The sequence below is a fragment of the Lytechinus variegatus genome, chromosome 9, assembly GCF_018143015.1.
Source record: "Lytechinus variegatus isolate NC3 chromosome 9, Lvar_3.0, whole genome shotgun sequence".
NCBI classification, from domain to species: Eukaryota; Metazoa; Echinodermata; class Echinoidea; order Temnopleuroida; family Toxopneustidae; genus Lytechinus; species Lytechinus variegatus.
The window spans coordinates 31298485-31323216 of record NC_054748.1 but is presented as its reverse complement, the minus strand read 5'-3'; the positions used below and the strand labels follow the sequence as shown (position 1 = coordinate 31323216).

Sequence of the window (24732 nt, the reverse complement as noted above, 5' to 3'; positions counted from 1 at the left end):
AAAGAAATTGAATTCCTGCCCACCCTAATTTTCATACCCTTTGTTTGATGAGTGGGCAGTGCTCACTCAAACATGAATAGTTTTCCAACTTTTTGGTGTCATTTGAAAGTTGACTTTATTGGCCTTCCATATATATATAGGTATTTTCCCCAAAGTGACATATATCTTGTTTGGCAGCCATTTCAAAAGTGTATAGTTTTTTTTAGACACACTGTAGAAAGGAAACAAATGGAAATGTAATTTTGATCTTTTTGGCTTCCCATAATTTTAACACAAGAGTTAGACCATGGAGCGAGGGAAACCAAACTTCAAAATACAAGCCTATATCTAAGAATACGACCAACTGATGGTAGTAGACCAAAATATCACACACCATAAAAGAAATAATAAACCAATTGAACTAAGTCACATATCAAACAAAATTTATTTTTGAATACAATATGCCACTCCATCAAAGTCCAAACTTCAAGACTTTTAAACAAACAAGAGCAAAATATTTATCGTACAATGGCTCCACAAATAATCACATATATCCAGACATACATCAAATAATGATATAAAAAGGACCTCTTCGGATGAATACATATATGGTTTGTTGAAACATTCCATTCCAACTTTATAAAGAATACATCAATAAAAAAAAAACACATAGATGCATATAATTTCTTTTATAATTTGGATGCATAGAGTAAAAGATTGTACGTTTATACTGGATAATAAAGAGAATTGTGAATGGGTCTACATTTTTAGAGGTGGTGTAAATGAACCAAAAATGGAAAAAAAAACATCACAAATTTTATATATTGAAATTAAGATCATGGTTAATACCAACCGGTAGACATGAAAAGGGGGGAGATAAAACTTGGTCTTTATGAGAGTATGGATATATTCCTTCAATACATGCAGAGCAGCCAACCTGAACAAGAACATTTCAGTATCTTCAAGGCTGAAAATGAGTACTTTGGTGAGGAAATCAGTATTTTCACAGGAATACCATAGGGCAACACATAAACTGAAACGTAAGAAATCAGTATTTTGCATGAATTCATCAGTATTCTTCTCTATTTTCAGTACTAAATACGGAAAATCAGTACTACTTGACAGCTCTGTACATGCTTCAATGGGAGATTCTGTTCAAGAGAAACCATAGTGTGGTCTTTCTACACAAGTGGCTGCTCAAGCAGATTCCGAATGTATTATTACGATGTTTCATGAAATTTTTTGGGGTAACATGGGTTTTGTGTAGGTAGGTAGGAAGCAGAAAGAGAGGGAGAGAGAGAGAGAGAGAAGGGATTGTGTCTGCTGATGGATACCACTTTGTTTCCATGGTAACAAACCACACACAACCTTGCAATTTACAAATCAGGTTACTTTCTGTCAGCACTGCTCATTAGCGAGTCATAACGATTACGGGATCGGCCACCATCACACCCCCCCCCCTCATCGCTTGAAACACAGGATGAAATGAGAGTGATACGAATTGATTCAATTGGAGAAAAGTTTTCGCTCGCACGGTGGTAGAAAAGTACCATGACCTTTGCCTATCGAGGAGGAAAAAAATATGGAGTAGTGTAATTGGGTTTACCGTGTTAACTTATGAAGTTTTCCTGTTGATCTGTGAGAGGGCATGTTCCCACTACCATAAACTTGATAAACCATGCACAGCCCCTCTGTATGAAATAAATGAACAAATCCCTGCTTTATGGAAAATGGCATGGTTAACCCAATGAATACATAATTTCATGATTTCCATAGACTTGGCACAGAGGCCATCCAGTTCCAATAGATGACGGTTAACATTGCTATGAAACTTCATCAAGATTATTTTTGCACTTACGATATTGACACTGAATGAATACATTTCATCATGAGAAATACAAGTATTATGGAAATATACATCAAATTTGCATAAGCCCAACAAATTTTCCCCAGGAAGTTCTATGACTATAAATTTGTTAGTAACAAAAACATTTCTAAAATCAATTCCAATGTTTTAATTAAATTGTTAGCCACCTTGAGCATGATTACTTGGAATTTATATAAACAGGACAGGAGAAATGGGGAGAAATGCATAGGTAGAAATCATAATTACATGCCATTCAGAAGGAAGGAAGGCGAGTCAAATAAGATAAAAAGATACATAAAACATGTTTTGAAGTTTCTTTGAAATAACTGATGAGAGGAACAGATTTGAATTGTGTGTTTAAAGATGGCTTTAAAATGGCTTTATCAATATTAACGTAATAATGATGGCAATGGGAAAATGGTGGCTTCTTTTTTGTCAACAATGTGTCAGGATTTATTTCCGATCATCAGTATATTCTTAGGGCTCAAAAAGCATCCCCGCAGATCATGTGTGATAACATGTTTATCATACATTAGGCTAGGGGTGCAGTGAAGGGAAAATGCAAATTGAAAACCTATCAGCACTCTGAAGGCTCAACACCCTTCTGAAGACTCCAACAGCATGCAAGCTCAGATCATGACAGATAGCATGTTTACCACAGACCAGATTAGGGGTGCCGTGAAGGGAAAATGCAAAATGAAAACCATCTTCACAAATTTTAAAGTTTCATGCCAGTACATGTAGTCATGGTTTGGGAAGCCAAATCCGCACACAAATCTAAATAATTTGAGAAAGGGATTTGGAGACATTTGAGAATTAAATATTAATTTAAACTTATCCATACATGTACATATACATCATCAAAATGAACCAAAACTTGGCCTTCTTATCAAGGGGGGGGGGGGGGGAGTGGTATAACAAACAAGCTCTTGAACAGAATATATCATCACAATAAAACAAGAAAAAATATTGACATTCAAAAATAAATTTGAATAGTATTATCCACTTACAAGTAACATTCATATTTTTTAAAACAATTTTTCAAAATAACATATCAATATTATTTTTATGACAAAATAGCCTCGGCCTATTCACTGGAAATAAAATACTCTATCTGAGCTCAATATATACAAGCAGTAACTAATGCGGGTATCAGAAGACAACAAAAGGAAAACCAACTTCAAAATCTTTTCATAAAAAAAAATAGACCAGTGACAATATAAAACATTTCTCCTGAAATTGAACCTTCATAGCATTCCAAAAACCTCACCAACATTGTCCCCGTCTCATATTAAAAAGTTTTTGATTTTTTTTAATCTTCAAAATATCAAGTATAACTCATAATTTCAATAAATGTTGATATATATAATGCATAACTAACTGTTCATAAGCGCGCACTCACAAACTGCCTACCGGTAATGAATGTGCAAAGGGAGTGAAATCACCGGCTAGATTGCAGAATGTGTTAAGAACAATGGTGCTTAGAGATGCATGGTCATAGAAACCGATTACACTTCGTTGTTCCGAAACACGTAAATTGCCTATATACCTCGATGTCCGTTAATCCGAAAACGTAAAAGGGTTCGCTAATTCGAACATTTGTGGCGTAATTCCGAAGGTTCGATATTCCGAGAACGAAATAAGGTTCAATATTCCAAGGGTTCGTTGGTCCGATAACGAAATAAGGTTCCTTGTTCCGAAGGTTCGTTAATCCGAAAACTAAATAAGGTTTGTTGTTCCGAAGGTTCGTTAGTCCGAAAACGAAATAAGAATCATTTTCGGAATTACAAACCTCATTTTGTTTTCGGATTAACGAACCTCACTTTGTTTTTGGACTAACGAACTTTCAGAATTACGAACCACTTTTCGTTTTCGGACTAACGAACCTTCGGAATTACGAATGTATGCGATAGAAACCAAACTCAAGTGTCTACGGAATGCTGAGAAATCTAAATTTCAAACGAAATATTCATTATTATACACTTATTAATGCTCTCACAAAAATCATGAAAGTTGGGTTTTCTTTTTTTTTACCCACCCTGTAGAATCTTCATTCCTGCGATTGCTATATATAAAATATATATCTATATAACTTGTAGCGAAATTGTACACCTTGTCTCTATGTTCAAATATGCATTTTATTTTTTACAAGCAAAACTAATATTCATTCCATCAATACCCGTTAAAATAAAATACAAAATCTATACATAAGAAATAAAATAGACTGCAAACGAAATATACAGATCACTGTGCTTTGAATATTTACAAATAGTAAACAAAAGTAAAAAACATATGTGTTTATGAATATGGAAGGGATTAAGAAATGGCATGTCTGGGGGTGGGAATGTTTCACAAATTTTTAAGTCTGACTTTAAAAATCTTACTTCAAGTCCATTGGCATATGGTAACCAATGCATTTACACATTGGTCAGCTAAAAATCAGGGAACCATCTTACAAAGAGTTATGATTGATCCAATCAATTATAACTCTATGGAAATCCATCAGTGTCATAATTTCATCTACAGTAAATTTGCAAAATGTCCCTTGTAAACAAAGGAGATCACCCCAAATTGTCAAGAAATCAATGAATTTATGGATATACATTCAAATCTAGATTTTTCTTTGAACAAACATGCGTTTTATATGTTGACTTTACTGGCCTTCCATAGTTGCGATTGATCGGATCAATCACAACTCTTTGAAAAACCGGCCCCAGGAGAGACATTCATCAATGAGACAATATGCATCTCACTGGCGCTAAAACACGTCTTTGTGAAACACACCCATTGGGCAGATTACAAGGTTATGGTGGGAGGAGAATTAGTCAAAGTAAAATACATATCGATTATAAATGTTAATACTGTTCATTTTTCAAGGCAGTGTAACTTGGCTTAGTACACACAGCTAAGTCCAAAATTGTTGCCAATTTGGTCAAAAACACAAGCACTGATATTGATAGAGATTAAACAATCTCTAGAGTTTCATGTAAAGTAGTAAAAAGAAAAAAATCTTACAATAGATCTAAACAATAAGGGCAAAATTAGAATGATAATTCTCCAGGTCTAATACTTTTTCATGAATATCAAATTTTTTTTCTAGAGGAAACAATTTGTTACTTTTCCTTTTGCTTTTGTATCCATACAGGAGTAGCCTTTTCTAATGACTTTGTTTGAAATATTTTTTTAATTAAATCATTAACTAAATATAAAGCCTTCAATTTTTTTTTCTGTACCAAACATCTGTGGCTTTAAAAACCTTGAAATGCCTATTAGGTTTACAAAAATATATATATCACATCTTTGAACTGAACTTTTACAGCAGTAAACAAAGAAGTAGGATATGGGCTTCAGGAATAAATCAAAGTGAATCTTATTAAAATTATAAAATTCATAAATATTTCAGAATTCTTAATTAAAATGCACACAATGCAATGTGCTTAAGCATTGACATTGCATTTAACTCTCAATACTAAATTGACCTCAATATAAAAACTAATGTAGAACAAGCTACCCATACTCTTTATCAATTTACATATAAAATAATTAACTCTGTAACTTTAAATGAACTGTTCATTTTCACTTGATAAAACAATAAAACAACACAATTTATGTCTTCCTCTTTAGATTTAAACATGATAAAAATTTACAAAACATTTTAATTAGATGTAAATTACAAAACATGTTTTTTTCACTGTTCATCAAAATATAAGATACTCTATTTAGCTTTAAAAAGACTTACAAAATATACACTTTTGATTTTACAATGGAAAAATATAAATCTTAGCTAGCAATCTCCTAAAAATCCCAAAGAATGGAATCCACCGAAGTACATCTTGCACACATATTTAAAAATGAATACAAATGTTCAGAGCTATAAGATCTCAGAAAATAACTACATGTTCACAAATCTGAATTCTTATAAAGTATCAACAGCAATACAACAAACAAACACGTTTTGTTGTGTTTCATGGTGTCTCCGATACTGCAAATTCCTCCGTCCATATTCCTTCCACACAAATGAAGGAAAAAAAATTAATGTACTTCAATTGCCTTAACAATACAGACATTTGCATTTCACAATCTTTTTAATGAAAAATACAGGCTACATACATGCATTAAAGCAAGAATAAAAGTTCAATAATTTTCAAGCTTCAACCAACCTATTAATAATTTGGGGCGAGCTAGCTTTCATCCACTCCTATGGACTTTCTCAAGCCAACTGCTTGAGAGCTTTCTGTTAGAATAAGTCTTACAAGTGCATGTGACCACACTTGGACTTAAAAATGGCAAGAATCAAGTTGTTTCTTTAACTTTAGAAGATATACAAAAAAAAGAAACAATTTTGTAATTTTGTTAGAAATAATTGAATAAAAGCTCATATCTTAGTTTAACCCAAACACAACCAGGCATGCAGTAAAGATAACCCACATGTATTGCAAATCAACTTTTTTTACCTCCTAAGTACGAAAACAATTAGTATTATTCACATTTAATTAGATATAGGGGATATCATTTCTCAAGGACATCAAACTTTCCTCTTTCTAATGTATACGTTTATCACATACATGTAATGTATTCATGAGAAGATCACAGCACTAAATGTGCATGTAAATGCTATCAAATCTCTTCAACTTCTCTACAAAATATCTGGACTTCTTTTTCTCTCTTTAAAAAAAAGTCAATTATATGATTACATGATTATTCAAAATCTTAATCAGTACTGATGAAAAAGAAAAAAAATAACTTTAGTGCAAATTTTGAGCGAGGTAATCTAAATGAGTTTACTCAGTTCCTAGCTATTTCCATGAATTTGAAATCATTCATGCTAAATAAATCTTTGATAATCTGCCAAATATTCATAAAAATTCTGTTTTGTGCTATTTTATTTAAAACCTCAAAAGGAAATGATATAGAGAAGGTTAATACACCTTAGTCACGCCAATAATCATATTTTTTCAAGGCTCAGAGTGAGCGCATGTCATTTCTATTATACAGTCACTGCACCATCAACACTGCACGCAATGCAAAGAAGTGTTGCCAATCTTTCCAACAACTCTGGCAAATAACATAGTAATGTAAATGCAAGTCAATGTACAATAGTGAATCCAGCTCATACGACTGCAGTCAACACACTTTTATCAACTGCTCATATGCAACGTAACAACTCTCAAGGTTACATTATTTAACACACTAAAAATTGTGTATAGCTAATTCAATGAGTTTTAAAAAGGTGGGAAAATTTGCAAGAGCTTTGTAATTTTCAAATCTTTTCCCTAGAAATAACTACAATAGCTTACTTTGGCTGGGTGCTAATTTTGTGCTCATTACGGTAGATGTGATTTATGTTTCTCCACTTGAGAATAATTGCAATCAATACTATCACAGCATTGTAATCAATCTAAAATCAAAAATCGATTTTATGGTTACTAGCAACTTTCCATCAACAGGCTAAAGCCAATCCTATTTGGGTTCCGTTACAAAAAAACATTCCCATCGATTAGTTTTATAATCAATTGAATAGATCGAAAATGTCCAATCAATTACATGAATCAACTGAACAAAACAAACAACACAATTGCTAATTTGCTCTACGTTAAAACAATTACACTGTGCACCATTGGCAGTGATAACACATTAGCTCACTTTTCATCAAGTAAATTAATGCTGAAGTAAGCACATTTTGAACATGAGAATAGGTCAAAGCACTCGCAGGCAGTGATGTGCTGATCAAATGTACATGAACAATTGTCCAATGTTTATTTACAATGATTACAATAGTATCAAATAGAAAATGATAACTACAAAGTGATGAATACATGTAAGTAGGAAAATTGCATATGACTTGGACAGCGGCTTCCATGCATATTGAATACGGATGCATATTAAGAGATGATTACAAGGTCTAAGTGTTTAAGCATACAACTAGAAGAGCTGTGATGACGAGTGTGGATATGTATCGAAGGTTAAGGGTTCAAGTCCGAGAATGTCAATAACATCCTACATTTGCCATACTCAACCCAGGTGAAGTAAATGGATATCACCTAAAGTAACACTATATCCTAGTTAAGCTGGGAAAGAGCTGCATAAAGATCACTACTTCAAGGTTCTTGCTTACGATTTGCTCTTTGAGTTCCTTGACGTAGGTCCATCGGCAGGAGTCAAAGGGATATCTTGGAGATCTGTCTGCAGTCTTAATCCAGCTGCTCCAGGATGATAAATAAGATGAGCCTTCAGGAATCATAGGAGAGACTGCTCTATGACCCTAGTTTAGCTTGGAAAGAGCCATGTAAGGAATCCTTGTCAAGGTTCAAGGTTTGAATTTCCCATCCTTGGGTCATCTGCAGGAGTTGAATCCAGCTGCTCCAGGATAATGAGGCATCTTCACGAAGACTGCCCAACTATCCCATTTTAATTTGGAAAAACCTACATGTACATCAGGTGTTAACCGATCAAAGTTCCCAATCCAAGGGTTGTCTACAGGTGTCGATGGGTATGTTTTGGACTCTTGGAGACCTGTTTGCAGCCCGAATCCAGCTGCTCCAGGAGAACTGAGAAGTAGATCATCACCTATCAGGCATTAGAATGCGATCAAATCTAAACATTAGTCACAATGTTCAAGGCGCATTGAAAGAGAGTCAAGATAGAGAGCTGAGTTGCCCTTGTTAAATTCTCCAATAAGATAAAGAGGAAAGTCTCCTCGAATACTGCACAAAAAAAGTTTATATAAAAGCTGTCTTTCATAGTTCTGATGTCGTCCATACAAAATGCAGCTTAATCTATAAATATGTACACACACATACTGACGACTTGCTATTCACAATTATTGTCTGTGAATTTCTGTAGTTTATTCTCCGTTATTTTAAAGTCCCGAAAAGACGAGAATGCGCCGCTGCCGCACGAGTCGAGGTTCACATTTTTCGGTCTCTCACATGGCCTTGGGTCGTAGTAGCACGGTGCAGTGGCACCATATGGTGCGGCGGCACCGTACGGCACCGCACATGGTACCTGGCAGGAGGACATTGCTCCAAACGGTACAGGAGGGGGCAGCATTTTGTCAAGCTCCTCGTTATTCACTTTGTTGGGAAGGCTACCACTGGAGCTATGCGAATGCTCCTGGATAGAGAAAGCAAAAAAAAAAATTCAAATGAATATGATCTCCTTTTTCATTTCATTTATCAATTTCCACTTCAAGATTAAACATTAATTCATACATTATAATAAACTAAGTTACAATAAATACCTATGATGGAAATGTTGGACAAAGTTCATGAAAACACTTGGGCAAAGAGGCCTCTAATTACCAAGTGGGCACCATGCTCGCACACAAGTCAAATAAGAAATTCCGCCAAAATGCATGAAAAAAGAAAAAAATGAATATCCATAATTTATTGTTCTAAATACACATGAAATACTCCGAAAATTTGCTTTGCCCAATTGATCGTGGGCCCGGCAGCCGCTGTGCAGCGCCAGATCGACGAGGCTCTATCCCTTTCATCGTTGAACGCCCATCTTTTAACGTCTTTTGGTCCGACGCGGCTGGGGTTTGAACCCCGACCTCCCGGTTGTGAGACGGACGCTCTACCAACTGAGCCAACACACCGGTAGCATGCTTTGGCGACTCTGGCAACAATGGTTGCCCCAAAGCATGCAAGATCTGTCACAATCAATATTCATGATTATTTAGAAAGTCAATTATCCAACTATGGCATAATAATGATATTTGCCCTTACTGCACAATTACTTTTTCCCCCTAAAAAGTAGCCCTTCCAATGAAAGAAACAGCCCCCAAAATGTCACTGGTATATATTTTTTTTTCAGGAAAAGATTTTTAACTTGGTTTTCCTTTTGTTTTCTTCTGATACCCGCAGTAGTAGTTACTGCTTGTATATATTGAGCTCAGATAGAGTACATGTCTTTTATTTCCAGTGAATAGGCTGAGGCTATTTTGACAAAAAATTAATATAAAATAATATCCTACCCTGCTCACTGGTGTAGAGTATGATATCCACGCCCTCGTAATCCGTGGTTCAATCATAACCTCATTGGTCATGTGATTGTAACGAGGATTGTAGAAATTGCTGCGACTGTCGAGACGACATCGCCGCCTTCTTCTCCTGAAAGTCAAGTGATAGGTAAAATGGAGGAGCGAATAAGAATTGAAGACTGGAAATAGTGATATAGTATGAAATGATAATGCGTGATATTTATCATAATTGTAATCATCACTGTCATCGTCATCATTACCATCATCATCATCCTCTTCTTCATCACCATCATCATTACTGCAACCATCACCATCATCCTCATCACCATCATCACCATCATCACCATCATCATTATCATCATCATCACCGTCATCGTCATCATCACCATCATCATCCTCATCACCATCATCATCATCCTCATCACCATCATCACCAACATCACCATCATTACCATCATCATCATCCTCTTCTTCATCACCATCATCATTACTGCAACCATCACCATCATCATTATCATCATCATCACCATCATCATCATCATCATCACCATCATCGTCATCATCATCATCATCATCATCATCCTCATCATCCTCATCACCATCATCATCATCCTCATCACCATCATCACCAACATCACCATCATCACCATCATCACCATTATCATCATCACCATCATCATCCTCATCACCATCGTCATCATCATCATCATCATCATCCTCATCACCATCATCAACATCATCATCCTTATCACCATCATCACCATCATCATCATCATCATCATCATTATCATCACCATCATCATCACCACCATCATCCTTACCTGCTTCTCCTCCACAATATGACCAGCATGAGTAACACAGCAACGATGAGAAAAGCTAAAACACCCACTACGATGTAGGTATACAAAATACGATAACCATTCTTATTCGAAGCCTGGACCCCGTTGTCACAAAGTCCCAGCGCCTCTTCTTCTTCAGAACATCTGTTATTGGAGGAAGAAGGCAGAAATTGAAATAAGTATCAACATACAATAAAATACCAGAATAGGAAGAAAACCACTGCCATATACACTCATACACCTTACACGCCAATCAGATACCAGGATTTTCAGTAGCTTATAACAATCACCAATGAAAATCATGATTCATGGGTTTTTTAAGATGATTATATTTTGAAACATGCATAGACTTTGATTACAAATCAAATAATCGAACACAAACTATACAATGGTATAATAACATTAAAAAATGACAATCTAATTATTGATAAAAAATATTATTATGGCACATTCATTTTTTTTCTTTTGCTTTTATTTCAGCGTTGGAATAATACAATACATGCATAAAATACCTTAACATATACAATATACGTAAATAATCTGCAATTTCACCAAATATAGTCATGAATTATAAGGTACGCAAAACAATGGTGTCAAGTATAATATTTTTTCTTTTAAAATATATGTAATTAATGAACTCAGGAGACCGCAATTGTGACCTTGAAATTAAGCTCAAAAATGCTATAAAAAAAGGGAAGATCACATAAACAGATGAAAATTTATGAATTCATATCTTACCCATGAGGAGCACCAAGAAGATTGGTCTTCGTAGGTTTAACAGTAGTGAGGATCTTCCACGGGTCACCATTACCAGGATCAAGGGTGATCTCTACCGGTCCTTTGGGGGGCTTGTCAGTACCCCCTGGCCTGGGTGGCTGGGTGATGACGGGGCCAGGTTGATGCTTGGTGGTAGTACTACTGGGCGATGGTTTGGGAGTCTCGTTGACATCAATGGCTCCAGGTGCTATGCAGAGGTAAAATTAAATCCAAATTTTAATTAGCAAGCCCAAAATTTATTTATAAGTATTATTATTGCATTCCTTTCAGAATATGAAATTACATGTATTGTACGCAATATCTGAAAGACATTTTGCTCATATAGACCAATTTTGGTTTGGACAAGATTAAGAAAAAAATGCAAATTAGAAGGATTGGCAGAGTGGAGATGTAATAAAGTCTTTAAAACTGTAAACTGTGATAGGTTTCCAACAGAAACTTGTTTACTTTGCAGATCATTATTATCTACACCATCATCATCATCATCATCACCATCATCACCATCATCATAATCATCATCACCACCATCATCCTCATCATTACCACCACCATCATCATCATTATCATCATCATCATCATCATCGTCATCGGCGTCGTCACCACCCCCACCATCATCACTACCACCATCATCATCATCATCATCATAGACATCATCACCATCATCACCATCACCACCACCATCACCATCATCATCATCATCATCACCACCATCATCATCATCATCACCATCACCACCACCATCATCATCATCACCATCATCACCACCATCATCATCATCATCACCATCATCATAATAACCATCACCATCATCATCGTCATCATCGTCATCACCACCACCATCATCATCACCACCATCATCATCACCATCATCATCACCACCACCATCATCATCATCATCACCACCATCATCATCATCATCATCACCATCATCATCACCACCATCATCACCATCGCCATCATCACCACCATCATCATCATCATCATCACCACCACCACCACCATCATCATCATCATCACCATCATCATCATCATCACCATCATCATCATCATCACCATCATCATCACCATCATCATAATCATCATCATCACCATCACCACCACCACCACCATCATCATCACCATCATCATCATCACCATCATCATCATCATCATCATCATCATCACCACCATCACCAACATCATCATCACAACAATTGTCATTATGATCCTAAATAATGTTCCTACTTACTCAGTGAACATGTCCTTCCATCTGGTTCATCAGGGCAAGCACACACATAGCCCTGGGGTCTGGCTAGACAAAGATGACTACAGCCACCGTTATCCACCCCACATGGGTTTGTACCTGTAAGGTAGTATATAAGTAATACACATCAGAGAATAATCTATACCTAGAATCATACCTATTAGATAGTATTACCTTACAATAAAAAATCAATACAAAACAAAACGTAATGAAAAAAAAAAGGAAATACATAATAGATTTAAAAGGCGATAAAACACATAAACTTACGTACAGATTTTTTCAACAGTACATTTGATCAGAATACAACAGAGTCTGTAAACCAAAAATAGCATTTTAGGGGCTTTATCAAGTTCATCAGAGCAAGCCTTGATTTTTATGCTTGAATTAACATAATTAATTTGTTCCGAGATATTTCTGAGAAATTAAAATTATAAGTTTTGTAAGGTATGTATAAGAGGAAATATTTGTGACGATTACTGTGTCAGCGTGGTTTAGCAGCCAACATCTCAATCTTGTTTGGCATCAAGTAGCCCGGTCTTTTTAAGACAACAAATGAATATATAAGAATTGTATATTTACCAGTCTGCCTGAGAGGAGAGACCATTTGGATGTGCATTAGGGAATCAAGATTGTTCTGGAATGTGACCACATCTCTGCCTGTAGTCTTCTCCACAGTCTCAATTGTATTGGTCTGCCAGTCGGTCCAGAAAAGACGTGATCCAAACTGAAAGAGAAAAATTCATTTGATTATTTTCTTTCCAAGAGCTTTGGTAAATTTATTCAATGACGGTATCCTTGCTAGAAAACAAAACAGAAAAATATTTACGCTCATATTGAAGATACTCGGCGGTATCATCTATCGATATCAACATTTATGTTCATCTGGGTACTTGGAAGAACCTAACGATAGTTGATATCACCGAGTATTGGCTAAATATGTTAAAGGAGAATGAAACCTTTGGAACAAGATAGCTTGTGTGAAAACAGACAAATCAAGAAACAGACCATCAAGATGTGTGATGTCATTTGTGAACAGCTCTTCCCATTACTTCAGTATATATTTCACTTAAACTGCCTCTTCTATCACATCTATTGGTAGATCATGTGTTCTTTCTATAACCTTCAATAACAAATTTACAGAATACATCACAGAGTGTGTACCACCATAAGAAAAAGCAAAAAATAAACATTTTGGGGTTAATTTATTAGTCCCTCAAAGGGAAAGCTGTTCACATGTGACATCACACATCCTTGTCACATTGCCAATTGGAGGATCTCCATAGCATTAGTGATTGCAATATTCAAATGCTCATAACTTTCTCATAATTTGTCCGATTTTTCTCAAACTTTCTCTGTTCTTATTCTTTGATTTTTCTGTTTCGACACAATCCTGATTGTTCCAAAGGGTTCATTCCCCTTTAAGGAGAATTATCAATTTTGCTTCCTCACCATGGTCAAACCAAAGGAATGGGTAGTCACATTGCTGGTCAAAACGACTCTAAACTTCCCGCTAAAGTCTGCTGTCTCGATCTTATCCAGATAGGCGTCCACCCAGTAGAGCCTGCGCATGGCGTAGTCGATGGTAAGACCGTTTGGCCAGCCAAGATCCGTGTTTATCAGGGTGCGTCGTCCGGTGCCATCGAAGTGCGCCCTCTCTATCTTCGGATGGTTTCCCCAGTCACTCCAAAACATATACCTGATGCAAATCAATCAAAAAGATGAAAGTTCATATATATACACCTTACATACTACATACAGTCTCCACAGGGATTGTTTGCACTCTATATAAAAGCTTGAAATGATAAATTCCAAAAGTGGCTTTCCTAAAATCTAAGGGAATGCATATCATTTAAAAAAAGACAACAAGGCAACATGCATCAAACATTCATTCATCCAAAAACATTTATGAAGTTCGTAATAGCGATTGGAGCAAAAGCTGGAGAAAAACTGAGGTAATATTGTGTGCCCTTGAATAGGCAACTGGATAATCGGCAACACTTTGCATGCTGAATTAATTTTGGGGGGATGATAATGACAATTGTTTCCATGTTATTTTCTTTAATTCAAGATTTCTAAACTGCACCAATGATACTTCTGATTGTTTAGATATTATCCAAGAGCTATTGTAATTTATAAACTTCTCTAATATGTATGTAGAGGAGAAAACTAATTATTACAATTGTTAAATGTAATTTTAAGAGCGCAAAGGGTTAATACAAGCCTTGATAACTCACCCACTAGAAGGAAAGAGAGCTATAGCCCTTGGTTCATGAAGACCAGATGACACCACTACCTTACGAGAGCTACCATCCAGTCTGGCCACTGCAATGTGATTATAACCTGCATCGGTCCAGAACATGTTCCTACCAATCCAATCCACAGCGATGCCATCGGTGGTCTCCAGGCCTTCGGAAACAATCACCTCCATGTTCCGACCGTCGTAATCAGCTCGGCTGGAATTGGAAAGGTAGTGAAATTAGATATCTTATCAGGAATTGGATTTCAATTGAATTACGGGTGTATCTTAGTAATGATTATATTTCCAAAATACAGAAGAATAAACTCAAGTCAATTTGAGGGCATGGAATGGCTTTAGCCTATGACGAGTGGGCTTGTCAGGATAACGTCCTAATACAGGGCAGGAGAGGTGGTCTTGCACGATTTCCTAAGAACTTTTCTTTCCTCTCTTTCCTTTACTTACTTTTTTTCGAACTGATATAGATTCAACAAAGAAATTATTCTGTTTTGGAATAAAAGGAAAGCAAATTAACGAGGCAACAACAACAACATTGGGTTCCATGAACATAGAAGCAAGACCTTTCTATCCAGCATGGCTGTCCTCAGTCCATTAATGCTATCAAGGACTGAGTCTTTTTTCAGAACACCAATATAAGTGGTCTGACTTCTCTCTCTTCTTGCTGTGCCTTGTCTAGGCTCCCAGAGGATGACAGGATTTGCAGATAGTTCAGCCTAAAGATCAACCTGTCTATTAGGGCCACTCAAGTGAAACAGAAAAGGTGGCTCGTGGAGACAGGTGCCCTCATTAATAGCTTCTATAATATACTTTCTTTCAAATGGGAGACAATCTTGATGACCTCTACAGAGTGGTTGTGACAACAAGTTTAAGTGTAGTACTTTGAATATTTGTAATATAATTAATATGCACTCTTATTCAGAATAAATAATGAGAATTATAATTTGCTTTAGTAAATGAATCATTGAGAGTATCAGAAAGCACTGACCAACAGAATCGGTAGACTAGCTTAGCCGGGGTACTATAGGCGTGTCTTGAGCACCCAACAAGGTGGAGATGTGTCCAATATGACTACCATATATAATGATTATTATTTTATACATGAATTCTTACCCAATAATATCTGAGAGGACGTCGGTGAAGTAGATCTTCCTGTCGATGCTATCAAAGTCCAAAGCTACAGCATTGCCAAGATTCTCAAACGGAAGGGAAACGTCGGTGTGGTCGGGTGTGTCCATGGAGATACGTCGGATGCTGCGACTGTTGGCAAACAGGAGGAACGTGGAGGGGACTGTTCGGATGGAACAGAGGATGAGAAAGGAATGGATGGTAATGTTATCAAGATAAATTAATGATATATTACAGTGCTCATATTGCATTGTCCCAATAAGATGATTGGGTGAACAGTGCAGCATATCAGCATTTATCTTTATGATCACCTTCATGGTCATTGGTATCAATCATACATATTATCATCATCATCATTGTGTATATTATCACCATTGTCATGGTAATCATCCAAAAGAAAATTAGTTACTATGCAGTTCATTATTATCTACTACACCATCATCATCATCACCACCATTATCATCATTATCATCACCACCATCATCATCATCATCACCAGCATTATCATCATCATCATCATCACAATCATCATCATCATCATCATCATCATCACCATCATCACCATCATCACCATCGCCCTCATCATCATCATCACCATCGCCATCATCATCATCACCATCATCATCATCGTCATCACAATAACACTACCTCCACCATCATCATCACCAACATTCTACTTCAACATCTACTTACCATCAGGACACGTCCTGTTGTCTTGGTTTATGATGATACCAGTTGGACAGGCACACGAGTAACCCTGAGGGTTTGGTAGACAGAGATGACTGCATCCACCGTTATCAGACCCACAAACGTTCTCCCCTGAACCAAGAACAAGCGATTGATAACATTGGTTAAAGATAAGTACCTGTCATTGCAGCTAACAATGATTTCATTAGGTTAATTGTATTCACATCATTGAAGATCTAGATCTGGGGCCCGTACGTCTTACAAAGAGTTGCGATTAATCCGATCAATCGCAACTACGGAAAGCCAGCAAAGTCAACATATACAATGCATGTTTGCTCATTGATTTTTCGACTTGCGTTTAAACGCAACTCTTTCTGCAATGGACCCCAGCCACACGCACATGCTTTAATCCCGTGCTGTGCGCTCATGTTTTGTCTCATTGATTTTTCAATTCTTCTGTACATTGGATTAATTTGTCAGCATGAAATAACTTACCTTTGTCCTGCATATTGACAGCTTTGATGTCCATCAAACTATCAAAGTTTCCCAAGATGTCGATGGCCCCGCCCCCATCCTGCTTTTCGGCTCGATGAATAGCACCGGTATCCCAGTCTGTCCAGTAGATATAGTCGTCCAGGACGGTGAGACCGTACGGGTGACTGACGCCATCGTAGACGAGGAGCCTCCGTGAGCTGCCGTCCAGAGCGCAGGATTCCACACGCTGTAAGGTAAAGCAATATGGATTATCATCATCATTATCCTCATCATCATCATCACCATGATTATCCCCATCATCAACATCACCACCATCATCATCCTCATCATCCTCCTCCTCATCATCATCACTACCATGGTCATCATCAACATCCTCATAATCATCATCACCATCATCATCATCATCACCATAAGTAGCATTATCAACATCATCATCATCTTCATGATCATGATCGATCAACATCATCATCATTATCATCATCATCATCGACATTACAAAATCCTCACCTCAGTCCTGGCATCAACCCAGAATATCCTATCAATAGTCTGATCGACGCAGACTCCATTGGGCCATTCTAAGTTGGAAGTGACGATTGCTTGTCTTCTAGTGCCATCCATGGCGGACCGTTCAATGCGAGGTCGTGATCCCCAATCTGACCAGAACATTAATCTGACATGGACAACAGACAATAACTGGCTTTGATTAATCTATAATCATTAATTTTGTATTCATTTTCATAAATTGAAAAAATGAATTATAATATAACATCAATGATAATATTACAACAAAAAGTTGCCAGTTGCATATATAAACAGTGATTTTGTCATTTCCATTTCCATTGCATTGCCAATTTAGAGTGTGTATAGTTTAAGATTCTATACACGAACGGCTTCTCATACTGCACTTGGAGTGGTTAACATAATTTTTTTCAGCACATGTTCTCTTACAAATTTTCAGAAAGAAGAGAGACTGCAAGGATCTTAATACTGCACTTGGAGTGGTTAACATAATTTTTTTCAGCACATGTTCTCTTACAAATTTTCAGAAAGAAGAGAGACTGCAAGTATCTTAATACTGCACTTGTAGTGGTTAACATAATTTTTTTAAGCACATGTTCCCTTACAAATTTTCAGAAAGAAGAGAGACTGCAAGTATCTTAATACTGCACTTGTAGTGGTTAACATAATTTTTTTAAGCACATGTTCCCTTACAAATTTTCAGAAAGAAGAGAGACTGCAAGTATCTTAATACTGCACTTGGAGTGGTTAACATAATTTTTTTCAGCACATGTTCTCTTACAAATTTTCAGAAAGAAGAGAGACTGCAAGTATCTTAATGAAAACACTGTACCTGTACGGTTTAAACATGATTACATGTACCAAGAATACCCTCAAAAGGGAAATACTGTCCCTGAAACAAAGGGAAACATCCTAAAAAGAGATAAACCCTAAAAGGAGAAATAGGGAGGGGGTGGAGGTGTGTAAATTGCAAGACAGCCAGTAATTGTTTCTTTTTGATCAGGGGAGCATTCCATGTCTAACTTTGTTCTTGATTTCACCAGCAGATGTCATAAACTCCTGCAAATCCTTGCATCTGATTGCAAGAAGTCCCTCTCTCCTACATGTATCTATTTCATTCCCCTTTCCCCTCTCGCATCCCCCTCTGTGTATTTTTTTCTCTCTCTCTTTCATTACCCCTCTCTTTATCCCTCTTCCTTTCTTTTTCTGTACCTTCTCTTAGTATGCAGAGCAATCCCTCGTGGTTCTTCCAGGTCCCTCCACACCAAGACTTTCCTGTTTGATCCGTTCACATCAGCTACCTCTATCCTCTTCCTGCCTGCGTCTGTCCAGTAAAGTTTCTGACCGCCGCTATCCACGGTGATACCTTCCACCGTGTCCAAGCAGGTGTCCAGGACCGTTTCAACGTCCGAGCCATTCAAGCTTGATCGCATGATTGTGTGGGTGACCTTATCTGCCCAGTACAGCTTGCCTGTGATCAAGACAATATGTGTTGTTTTGTGTTACAACAAAATTTCTTTACAAGTCAAGTACAACACATTATAATAACAACATGTTATGTTCTGCAGGGCCCGCTGGAAGAACAGCTCGCAGATGAATTGGTTACCCTAGGTAAAAAAGAATTATCATTACTACATGTATTTATCATAACTGCTTGTATAACTAGACAGTATAAAGGAAATAGACTTACGTTGGACTGTGTCAACATCAACTGCTACTGCGTTTGTAATTTCGTCAATCGGTGAAACCACATCAACAGCATACTGAGTTTCAAGGGAGACTATTCGGACATCGGTCTTATGAGCAAATACCAAGAACTTATCAAGATCTGAAAGAAAAATGAAAATAATAATGTAACTTTATTGATTAATAGATTGAGGGCTTTAAGTGAAAATATCCTTTCTTGGAGTCTAAAGCAGGCCTGACATTTCATTGCTTCAAGAGCAGGCCACTTTTCTAAAGGATTATTTTAACACTTAACCACTTATAAGAATTTTTTAAAGGTAGAAAAAATATCCAAGGCTTGTGAGAGAGGCACTAGCTGAGGCTAGCGGTGTATATGTATGTGTGACAGACTGAAAGGATAGCACAGGGAATGAAATACCAACATTTCTATGAAAAGATAAAGAAAAAAGACAATGAAAGTTGAATGTGATAATTGCCTAGTGGCTGGTGGGGCATTATAATTTGAAAGGGCTCCTTGACATTTGCTCTGGCGACAATTGCTCCGATGGAAAATCCGCACATTAAGCCAAACCGAAAACATGACCTCCAAAACTAAATAAACCCTAATCCTTATCTTTACATTCTTCAGAACCAAAAGCTCTATAACAATCCTAACTCTAAAACTATATACCCTCTTAGATATTAAGACCGCGAGCAAATGTCGCAAGACATTTGGTCGTGTCACCAAGCCCCAGGGTGTCATTTTCACAGAGAATGATAAAAAAACCACAACCCAACATTGGTGGGTATCGGTCCATGGGGCCCCCAAGAAATTACCTCATGAATATATAAATAGCCCCATTTAAGTCAATGTATTATTATACTAAATGTTAGGAACTAGGCCAATAATACATTGATTTCAATGAGGCTAATTATGTATTCATGAGGTCATATCTAAGGCCCCCAAGGACTGATTCCCAACAAATTTTGGAAAAGGATTTTTTCATCATGCGCGACCAAAGTATGGTATCAAAAACACTGAAATGCAAAAGAAAAGGGTGTTGATATGGATACCTTGGTTACAGGTGAAGCCATCATCGCCAAGCATGATACCGGTAGGGCAGGCACAGGTGAACCCCTCTGGTGATGAAGAGAGAAGGCAAAGATGGCTGCACCCACCGTTGTTGACGTCACATGGACCGGTTCCTAGGTGGAATAGATGATCGGGTAAAATATATAATATTTACATTGCACACATATCCACCTCGTTAGGTGCTCCTATGTTACCCAGCTAAGCTAGGCTTTCATAGCGCACACAGCTTCTTAAGGAATTAATTCCTACCGGTACCCATTTACCTTACCTGGGTTGAGTGCAGCTCATTGTGGATCAGTTTCTTGCTGAAGGAAATTATGCCATGGCTGGGATTCAAACCCATGACCCTCTGTTTCAAAGTCTGAAGACTAATCCACTGGGCCAAAATGCTCCAAAAGAAAGCATGTTTCAAGGTACCTTGTCAAAAGTCTCTCAAACGTTTTTTAGATAAAGTGCCATAAAACCATTCCAAGAAAGGAACGTGCAAAGATGAAGAGGGATGGAGGAGGACAAAGAAACATGCAATGCCAGTGTGGATGCGTACAAATGAAGGATGATTCATTTGTACACATCCGTACTGACATTACTGGGCAAACCTCTCTCAGGCGCATATTCACCATTCAAAATACATAAATCATTCATATTAATCTTTCAAATACATTCAAAATATATTTGAACTCCAAATAGCAATAGCTTCATTATAATTCATTACATTGTGATGAAATATTCAACACTTTCCTCTTTAGTTTGTCGCTATTTATTCAGATATCATTTTCAGACTGTTTTAATGATCAAAATTATATCTTACTTGTTGGTCGATTGTGATGAAATACTTTGATATCCATCAAGTCCTCCAGTCCGGCTCTGACAGTTTCCCTATTCAGACCAGTCATCTTATTGGCTCTTTCAACACTCTTTGTCTCCCAATCCGTCCAGTAGATTTGGTCATTGTGAATGGCCAAGCCAAATGGGTGAGGGACATTCAGACTGATAAGAATCTTAAGGAGAAAACAAGAAAATTGATTGCAAAAAGAGAGATTATTATTACAATACCCACTTTACAAGAGTATTTCAGTTAGAAAATTTACAAATACATAAATCAAGATATTTAGCCAGAGAATATTAGAATAACATAAAGTAAACTCATGCCTTTAATACGAACTTATTTCCTTTTGGCTAGCCCTAGCCATCAGGCGATGCGTCTTTCAACTTTCTTGTATTTGTAGTTTATAGTATTCCTATTGCTAGAAATAAAGTAAATAAATAGAATTCAAATAATAATGAAATTTCTCCCCTTTACAAAGGAGTAAGATCTTCATTTACTGCTTGAAATTAAAATTTCATTTTTTCTTTCTTACACTTTATATAAATTTAATGTAGGGGAGACCGGGGTCAGTTGGAACATGGGGTAAGTTGAAACATCGTAATTTTCTTTAGCACCTGTAAAGTAAATTTATGCAATACTGCCCTCAATTTATTGCTATTAATAATACAATAATTGTAGTATCAATAACCATAAACTGAGGGCAGAATTGCATAAATTTACTCTACAGGCGTTAAAGAAAATTACAATGTTTCAACTTACCCCATGTTCCAACTAACCCCGGTTTCCCCTACTGTGCATATACTGTTTATAACTATATTTTATCCTTTTCTTCTTTTCTGTTCTTCTTTCTCATTATTTTATTTATTCAAATATTGTCTTATAGCTTTTTATAGCTTTTTAGATACATGTACTTAAATCAAAACAAACCTTTTCTTCTAATTTTTAAACAGACTATTTTATTTCCTCACCTCTCTATAGCTTCCATCTAGACTGGTAAACTCGATTCTCTTGGTCCCAGCATCAGCCCAGTACAACCTCTGTTCATCCCGGTCCAGGACCAACCCATTAGGCCAGAACAGCCCGTAGGAGACCAGGACCCGCCGTTCAGACCCGTCCATACTGGAGCGCTCAATCTTGGGGTCGGATCCCCAATCGGTCCAATACATCAAGCTGTAGAAAAAAAGTAATTAAAAAATGAAAAAAAGATCAAGTCAAATTTGTTATTATCAGAGATGCCAAGTTCAAAGACCAGCTATGCGTGAGATTTTCTGTGAATCCGAGTGAGATCACAGACATTGTGTACAATGTATATGGGGATAGGCTGTGATAGTTGCGTGAGACAGAGATTTGAGGGGATGAACAAGAGTCCAAAATGCTCAAGTCTCACGCATAATGCGTGAGACTTGGTAGCTCTGTATCATGCCAAGCCTCCATTAAATCTGCCAAACCAAGTGAATATATTATGATAAAGATAAATACCAGGGGGCCGTTTCATAAAGCTGTTCGTTAAGAGCCACTGTAAGTACGACTCGCGATCCTTTCTTGCACGCAAAACAATCGCTAATGAATATACCATTCACCATAAGAAAGGATGACCAGTCGTTTTCTAAGTCGCTCTAAACTTACGAACAGCTTTATGAAACACCCACTGGTTGTTGTAATGATCGCAAAATTAGTTCAAAGAGAATCAAATAAAATTACCACCCAAGTGTTTGTATGTATATGTAAATGAAAAATATGTGCCAAATGGATCTGGAACAAAATGCGTTGTTGCTGAGAAATGAACAAAATAAACACAGAATTTCATAAAATGTGTGGTATTTTTCCAAGCAATATTAATACACTATCCCACATATGCTATTCTGTGTTATTGATCATTAGAATTATCGGTTTTAAGATTTCATGATTTTACAAAGATAAACTTTCATTAATGTACCACATCTAGATATATGATAGTATAGTGACAATTAGCCTTGATTTAAAAGACTTTCTCATGAAACGTTCATTTGATGTAACTTCTGTCTTTAACCTATAAGTTTCTTACTCTTATTGTTTGGTCTAATTTCAACACCATAAACGTCATTGTTATCAATGCTTAATTGAACAAAAATTACTATAATAGCCATCAAGACCATTAAGATTGTGTAGTGTAGAACTTTAACCTGCGCTCAAGACCACTTGACCACAAGCAATTCATAACAAAATTGAGTGTTCTATAAGTCTTTCCACCTTCATCCTATAGAAATGCTATAACTTTGCATCACTTTATTTTTTTTCAACATATCCTAGCTAGGCTTTGACCACTTTGAGAATCGGTGGGTTATATTTTGCAAAATATTACGTAAATAACCCCCCAGATCAGAAATTTTGAAACACAAATAAACAATCCTCTGTCAACAGCAAAATAAGCACATATTGTTTGTAATAGAAAAATATAGCACTTTTAGTGGTTTTTCTAAATGCAAATGACAATAATGAAAATAATGAAAATGTAATGTGTCTTACCTTGAGATTGGGTCAACGATGATATCCCTTGGCCTGTCCAGGTCCTCCCAGATCAAGACCGATCTCATAGAACCATCGACGTTAGCCACCTCAATGCGGTTATTAGTGGCTTCAGTCCAGTAGATTTTACTGGTGATCCAATCTATGGCCAAGCCAGCAGGACTGTCCATGTTGTTGGATAGGATCACCTGTATTGAGAAAGGATCAAGGCTTACCAGTCTAGTAAAATAAAACCTTAAATTATCACTTTAGAATGTCTGTAAGCCTTCGTTAGGGAAAACAAGGGGGAGGATAAGTGTTATGACATGCATGTCTTGATTTATCTATTATATTATCTATCAATTCTCGTTGAGGCTGTATTCAATTCAACCCATTGTTCACAACATAACGGTTTCGTGCAATAGAACGAACATGTGGCTAGAACACATAATAAACTCATGCACATTTTGAATAAAAGGCAATATGGAATATTATCCAATCCAACTTAAGACAGCCGTTGGTAATCATTCAACAATATCAAACTTACATGGAAATATATATATATAAATCTACCATGCGCAAGATACCACTTATGCATTCATACAAGATATTGATTAATATATCACTTATCAGGCTCTAACTTTCATACTGAAGGGATGCCGCACCTAGATATTTTGGCCAGGGTATGCTGCCATACATATGGCAAGACAATAAAGCTATTTTATCATTCAGTCATATCAAGAATTCTAAGCTAATGTTACCATGCTTCAAAATCTTGATATCAAGAAATTTGTTTTTCAATTCAAATTCTTAAGATCAAGAAATATGAATAAATGATTAAAAAGCTTGCTACATGTATGTTTGCATATGCTGGCAAAAGAATTTAGGTGCG

General features: G+C 36.6%; 1 protein-coding gene across 1 annotated transcript in view; it reads right to left on the bottom strand.

Moving 5' to 3' along the window:
• Positions 1 to 8306: 8306 nt before the first annotated feature.
• Positions 8307 to 24732, bottom strand: part of LOC121421748 (low-density lipoprotein receptor-related protein 4-like) — a 46233-nt gene continuing 29807 nt past the window's right edge. The window contains exons 16-33 of the mRNA XM_041616540.1: positions 23862 to 24049; positions 22325 to 22526; positions 21339 to 21528; positions 20512 to 20643; positions 19463 to 19600; positions 18985 to 19243; positions 17761 to 17923; positions 17254 to 17479; positions 16765 to 16890; positions 16057 to 16234; positions 14924 to 15142; positions 14139 to 14385; positions 13269 to 13413; positions 12675 to 12788; positions 11408 to 11633; positions 10652 to 10813; positions 9825 to 9960; positions 8307 to 8959 (exon numbers count right to left, since the gene is read on the bottom strand). Of these exons, the coding sequence (XP_041472474.1) occupies positions 8657 to 8959; positions 9825 to 9960; positions 10652 to 10813; positions 11408 to 11633; positions 12675 to 12788; positions 13269 to 13413; positions 14139 to 14385; positions 14924 to 15142; positions 16057 to 16234; positions 16765 to 16890; positions 17254 to 17479; positions 17761 to 17923; positions 18985 to 19243; positions 19463 to 19600; positions 20512 to 20643; positions 21339 to 21528; positions 22325 to 22526; positions 23862 to 24049 (3354 nt within the window). The 3' untranslated portion in view covers positions 8307 to 8656. The remainder of the gene's footprint in view (positions 8960 to 9824; positions 9961 to 10651; positions 10814 to 11407; positions 11634 to 12674; positions 12789 to 13268; positions 13414 to 14138; positions 14386 to 14923; positions 15143 to 16056; positions 16235 to 16764; positions 16891 to 17253; positions 17480 to 17760; positions 17924 to 18984; positions 19244 to 19462; positions 19601 to 20511; positions 20644 to 21338; positions 21529 to 22324; positions 22527 to 23861; positions 24050 to 24732) is intronic.